This window comes from Zingiber officinale, chromosome 1A (assembly GCF_018446385.1).
Source record: "Zingiber officinale cultivar Zhangliang chromosome 1A, Zo_v1.1, whole genome shotgun sequence".
Taxonomy (NCBI): domain Eukaryota; kingdom Viridiplantae; phylum Streptophyta; class Magnoliopsida; order Zingiberales; family Zingiberaceae; genus Zingiber; species Zingiber officinale.
In genome coordinates, this window is record NC_055987.1 from 39,654,926 (window position 1) to 39,661,721 (window position 6,796).

Sequence of the window (6,796 nt, forward strand, 5' to 3'; positions counted from 1 at the left end):
CTGGTGATCCTATAGATCGCAAATCTACCACTGGTTTATGTATTTTTTTTTTGGTAATTCTCTCATTTCTTGGAAGAGTAAGAAATAAGATGTTATTTCTATATCTTCCACAGAAATTGAGTATCGTGTCATGATTTCAACTATTTGTGAGATAGTTTGGTTGCATTGGTTGCTTGCAGATATAAGTGTCTTTCTTCATTAACCTACGTCATTATATTATGATAATCAAAGTGCTATTAAAATTACGCACGATTTAGTTTTTCTTGAGCGAACGAAACATTTGATTGTCAAATTACTCGTCATCATTTTCAACTTCACGTCATCACATTATTTTTTGTTCTTTTAAATATATAAATTACTGACATGTTTATCAAGATACATTTTACTTCACATTTTTATTTTTTGTCAGACAAATTTTAAATATTTGTAGTTATAGCATCGTGAGTTTGAGAGAGGATATTAAATTATATATATTTATTTATTTATTTATAACTTTTAAAATAATTTAATATTTTCCTTTTTTTATTTAAAATTTAGAATTTAGAATTCCTTAACAACAATATTTTTAGATTTAATAATATAACTAATTTTTTCTACTTTTTAAGTCTTTACGCCATCCACTGCTAACTGGTGTGCTACAAAGTGTCTTACAAAGTGATAGTCTGCAGATGGCACGGGATCATCAGTTCAGCAACCGCAGAATGTCCTATAATATTAGAGGGTCGTCAGTCATGACAAGTGGAAAGAAGAATAAACACAAAAACATTAAAAGGTATCGGCACGGTATCATCAGAATGTCCTTTCAACAACTGCTGAAGGTCCCACAAGATGGTCATGACAAGCAATGGAAGAAAGAATAAACCGCAAAACATTAAAGGCGACAAGGAGAGAATGAGGGTGGGTGAGAGCTACGACAACGATCTTTTAATTAGACTTTATCATTCGGAGCTGAGTCATGAAATTTTGGCTTTTCCAACTGTAGGCATCATATACCTTTTATTTCAACGTCATGCAGAGGCATTCCCTACCACCTCACTGCCTCCCTGTGTAATTGTGTATTGTTGCGACTTTTTTTTTAAGAAAAAAACAAACATCTTGTCTTGTTCTTTGAAATAATTCTAAATGAAAATTTTCGAAGGATAAATTTTTTTGTAATTGTATTATGTTTTCTAAGGAGGGCCTTTGCTAATAATAAAATTATTACCTTGTAATTTTATGATTATAAATTCATGTCATAAAAATAATCTTTTATGCGGCAGGATAAATTGTGTATACTATCGACTTATTATGATTCGACCTTTGTATATAATAGATTCAGTTTGGTTCGACTTTTCTTCAAAATCCATGAGAATTCAAGGTGCTGGACTATTTTTTTAATTAAAATTTATGAATTATGAAAACACTATTTAATTTCAACAACTTTAAAATAAATTTTACCATTTTAATCAATCATAATTCTCTTGTTTTCACTGATAATGTAATATTTTTTTTTGTTTTTTCGAAGAATGTAAACAAAAAACCGTACATTATGTCAGCTGCTTTTTTTATTAAAACCCATAAATTATAAAACACTAATTAATTAGAATATATATATAGTTTTTGAAGAATGTAAAACAAATTGTACATTATGTATTTAATAAAAAAAATTAGAAAATAAATAAGTTCGCGAGTGTTAACAAGTCTCTATATAAGCGCCCTCGCTCTCATCTTAACCATCCACACTTAGTCTTCATCATCGCTCAGCTACGCTTAACTGATCCAACGATGTTGAAGCAAGCAGTTCTTCAACCGTCCCTCCTCTTCTTCCCGCTCCACCCCTCACTCCCCGGCGCCAGAGCCTCCAGCGTCGTAGCATTCAGCCAACATCGGCAGTGGCGGAGCCAGAGCCGCCAGAATAACAGAAACAATAACAACAAGGTGCGCTGCGCCGTCGCGGCCAACGAGTACTCCTCGCCCTCGTTGTTGGAGCAACCAACCTTCGTGGCCAAGTCGAGGCGACCGGCGAAGACCACGGTCATTGTCCTGCTGACGATCGGGGGAGAGTTTGCGCAAACGGAGACCACGCGGGAGCTCGACGATATTAACGGTATGAACGGGCCGACTCTGCAGCTCAAGCTCGTCAGCGCTGACCTTGACCGTACGTGATTCACTCAACGATCAATTTTTTTTAATGGATTCACTCAACGAATCAGAGGTGGGCGGCCTTCCTCTAATTCGTCCATCGGTAAATCCGAAAGCACAGTGAGTCCTCATCCAGCAGTCAATTTTGTCCAAGTTTTTGAACAATATTGGGGGCGTATTTGCCTTACATAAGCCTGACTGCGGGAGAGACCATTGGGCGTCTTACCTGCCCGATGCATTAATTCGACGTTAATGATCATGTGCGATGATATTGATGATGAGTGATGACGATGATGTTTGGCTATAATTAACAGAAACAGGATCGGAGAAGAAGACGGGGGCGGCGTTCGCCCACGAGGCCAAGCTTGGAATCGGTAGCATCACATACGAAGCAACTTTTAGCGTTCCGGCAAATTTTGGAAAGATCGGAGCGGTCGTCGTCCGGAATGAGCTCGACAACGAGCTGTTTCTCAAAGACATAGTTCTCAAGATCGACGGCGATGATTCCGCTCCTCTTTTGTTCGATTGCAAGTCGTGGTTGCACTCCAAGTTCGACAGAGTCTTCTTCACCAGCAACAAGGTAAACAAGAAGATTAATCAAGAAAAGAATATTTTTTTTTCTGATGATTTTCGTTGATTAATTGAGTGATTTTGTGGTTACCAGTCTTACCTTCCGTCGGAGACGCCGGCAGGGCTGGTGCGCCTGCGGAAGCAAGAGCTGCAGATCCTGCGCGGCTACGGCATCGGCGAGCGGAAGAAGTTCGAGAGGATCTACGACTACGACGTCTACAATGACCTGGGAAACCCGGACAGCAACCCCGGGCTGGCTCGGCCCGTCCTCGGTGGCTACGAGTTTCCCTACCCGCGCCGGTGCCGCACCGGCAGGCCGCGCACTCGCTCAGGCATATCATCATACATTTTCCCACCCTCGCATTTCAGCGATCACTTGCTCTTGATGGTCCACTGAAGAACATGTGGTCTTCGTTTCAGATCGTAAATCGGAGCAGAGGAGCGCAACCGTGTACGTGCCGAGGGACGAGGGCTTCTCGGAGGTGAAGCAGGAGCAGAGTTTGTTGAAGTTGAGGTCGGTGATACACGATCTGCTGCCGTCGGTGGAGGCGGGGCTGGTGGACTTGAGGATGGTCGGCTTCCCTTCCTTCACCGCCATCGACGCGCTCTTCAACGAGGGCTTGCCTCTACCGCCCCAAGATTCCACGCACACCTGCCGCACCATTGTTCCCCGGCTCGTGAAGGCGATCACCGCAGGAGCGCAGAATATCCTCCAGTTCGAACTGCCTGAAATGGTCGACAGTAAGAATATTCATATTAATTTCTGTATATATATAAATTGCTTTAATATTTACTTAGTTACTCTGATTATTTAACAGGAGATAAGTTTTCCTGGTTTAGAGATGAAGAATTTGCCCGGCAGACTTTGGCCGGCTTCAATCCTCTCAACATTCAACTAGTCACAGTAATTAATTCAATTTATATCGATTCAGATTTATTTACCTTTTAATAATCCCAAAAAGACATAAAATGGAACTTTTTACAGGAATTTCCATTGGTAAGCAAGCTCGATCCAAGCATTTACGGTCCGCCGGAGTCGCTGATCACGGCGGAGCTCATTGAAAGAGAAATTAAAGGAGTCATGACCGTCGATGAGGTCAATCGCAATCACCTCGTCTTCTCCAGTTGATTAGTTCGAAATCATCAAAATTTAATCTTCTTTTCCTTTCATCTTAGTTTTTGTTGGATCGACCATGCAGGCGTTGGAGCAGAAGAAGCTCTTCATTTTGGACTACCATGATCTGCTGCTTCCGTTCGTGCACAAGGTCCGAGAGCTGGAAGATTCGACGCTCTATGCCTCCCGGACTCTGTTCTTCCTCACGCAGGAGAGCACCCTGCGGCCGATCGCCATCGAGCTTACGCGGCCGGCTTCGTCGAAGCAGCCGCAGTGGCGGCAAGTGTTCACGCCCTGCTGGGAAGCCACCGGCTTCTGGCTCTGGCGTCTCGCCAAGGCGCACGTCGCGGTCCACGACTCCGTCTACCACCAGCTCGTCTCCCACTGGTACTGCTTTCATATTCCGGCGAAATTTACGGTTTGAGATTCTAAAGTTCTTACCTTTGCAAAAGGCTTCGGACTCACTGCTGCGTGGAGCCGTACATCATCGCCGCCAACCGGCAGCTGAGCCAGATGCATCCGATCTACCGCCTGATGCACCCCTACTTCCGCTACACCATGGAGATCAACGCCTTCGCCCGCGCGTCCCTCATCAACGCCAACGGCATTATCGAGCAGACCTTCTCGCCGGGGAAATACTCCATGGAGCTTTCCTCCGCCGCCTACGACAAGCTGTGGCGCTTCGACATGGAGGCTTTGCCCGCCGACCTCATCCGAAGGTTCGAATTTCAAAATTTTCCTCCAAAATTTCACTTTTTAGATCCTTGTGATCAGAAGATGAGATTTTGATTCCACAGGGGGATGGCGGTGGAAGATCCAGAGGCAGAGCACGGCCTCAGGCTCACCATCGACGACTACCCCTACGCCAAGGACGGCCTCCTGATCTGGTCCGCCATCGAGCAGTGGGTGGCCGATTATGTTGGCCACTACTACCCCTCGCCGGCCGATGTCGCCGCGGACTCAGAGCTCCAATCATGGTGGACGGAGGTTCGCACCAAGGGCCATGCAGATAAGCAGCACGAGCCATGGTGGCCGTCTCTGAACACGCAGGCGGACCTCGTCCGTATCCTCACCACCATCATCTGGGTGGCCTCCGGTCATCACGCCGCCGTCAACTTCGGGCAGTACCATTTCGCCGGGTACTTCCCCAACCACCCATCCATCGCGCGCGCCAACATGCCGGTGGAGGACGCCGAGGAGGATGACTTGGCGGCGTTCCGGGCTAAGCCGGAAGCGGCTCTGTTGCGGTGCTTCCCGTCGATACTCCAAGCGGCTCAGGTGATGGCGATCCAGGACGTGATGTCGGCGCACTCGCTGGACGAGGAGTACTTGGGAAAGGATGCGGAGGCTGCGTGGACGAAGAACCCTGTGGTGTACGCTGCCTTCGAACGCTTCAACGGCCGGCTGAGGGTTATCGAGGGGATCATCGACGCGAGAAACGCAGACCCACGTCTGAAGAACCGCTGCGGCGCCGGAATCGTGCCGTACCAGCTCCTAAAACTGTACTCCGGACCGGGGGTGACCGGAATGGGCGTGCCGAATAGCATCTCCATTTGAAGCATCGCCCTTTGTTTTTCCGTTGATGGTTTGAGCTTCCAATAAATGTAGAGCGTAGAATCTCCTGTCCAATATTGTAAACTATAATGGTCGTCGCAGCCGTCGCCGCCTACAAATTTTCCAAAAGTATATAAATCATTCTGTTTGCCTCCGCCGAATTAGATCTAGGTCAACGATAAGAAGCAACCGATCTGGTGGTTGACATTAATCTATAATCTTTTGTGAGAAAAATTAATTTTTCCATCTCATTATTTCAATTGTTTTCGAAATACCCCAGGAGTTTCAAAATTACTCTTTTACCCTTTATAATGTTGATTTATTGTTAAAATACCCTAGCTATTAATGTCAATTATTTTCGAAGTATAAGTTGATTTATATACGTCTTGTAAATTAGAATTTAAAAACTTTTTTTTAAAATAAAAAAGATTAAAAGGCTTATTATTTATTTACATAGGGGTTTTGTGCAGGATTTACTCAATTTTGAAGATATTTTTGAATGACCGAAAATTTTATATTTATAACGGTACTTCTAAAGGAATAAAACTAACATTTAAAAATAAATATTATATGGTAGGACGTCATTTGACAAAATACTCAAACTATTGTATTTGAATATTCATATCAATCTTTTTATCTAAAATGTATAATTTAAAATAAAAAAATATTTTATTAAATTTAGACATCTATTTTTCAGTACATTATATATAACTTCCTTATTTCTTCTGTCTTTTTTATAATGTTTAAAGAATGAAATTTATTTTTTAAATTTAGAAAAATACGATTCATAAATATATAATTTAAAAAATGAATAAAACAATTAATGTATCTAAAAATTTAAAGTAAAATTTTTAAATAAATTATCTGATCTGAATTCCCTAAGATATTTAAAAGTCATTGACCACTTTTTATTTTAAATAAATAATTTATAATTTTGGAAATTTGATTTTTAAATCTGTGTCATGTTATCAATTTAAAAAAATAAATAAATCAAGATCATGTGTAATGGACATGTTTTTAGCTCATAGGATTCTAATTTCATAATCTATCTTTTATCCTTTTGCTTTCTACATCAATGGTATTAAAGATGAATTTCTAATTTTGAATTTAATACTTTCCCATCTGATATGGATATAGGATAGAGGTGTAATTAAGTAGAGATGGGAAGACATTTTGGTCTTTTGACGGGTTATGCTTTAAGGGGGAATATTGTAGCATGTAGAGGAGGGGGCGGGATTTTGATTTCTTCGGGCTTCTTCGTGCTTTCGGTTCCCCGCCAAGAGGAAGGGGAAAAGCCATCTTCTTCCTCCTCCCCCAACCTCCTCACTGGCGCCGGCCGCCGACCTCCGCCTCGATTCCTCTCCTCCTCCTCATGATGCCGCCACCGGACAAACTCAGCGCCGCCCCTCTCCCTTTTCCTCTCTCCTTCTCCTCTAC

General features: G+C 42.7%; 1 protein-coding gene across 1 annotated transcript; it reads left to right on the forward strand.

The window, feature by feature from the left end:
- The first annotated feature begins 1,692 nt into the window (after positions 1 to 1,692).
- Positions 1,693 to 5,513, forward strand: LOC122023522 (linoleate 13S-lipoxygenase 2-1, chloroplastic-like). The gene is made up of 9 exons (XM_042581654.1): positions 1,693 to 2,137; positions 2,436 to 2,701; positions 2,786 to 3,023; positions 3,112 to 3,432; positions 3,510 to 3,595; positions 3,677 to 3,787; positions 3,891 to 4,192; positions 4,258 to 4,524; positions 4,603 to 5,513. The coding sequence occupies exons 1-9, from the start codon at positions 1,765 to 1,767 to the stop codon at positions 5,360 to 5,362; spliced, it is 2,724 nt and encodes a 907-aa protein (XP_042437588.1). The 5' UTR covers positions 1,693 to 1,764; the 3' UTR covers positions 5,363 to 5,513.
- Positions 5,514 to 6,796: the final 1,283 nt, after the last annotated feature.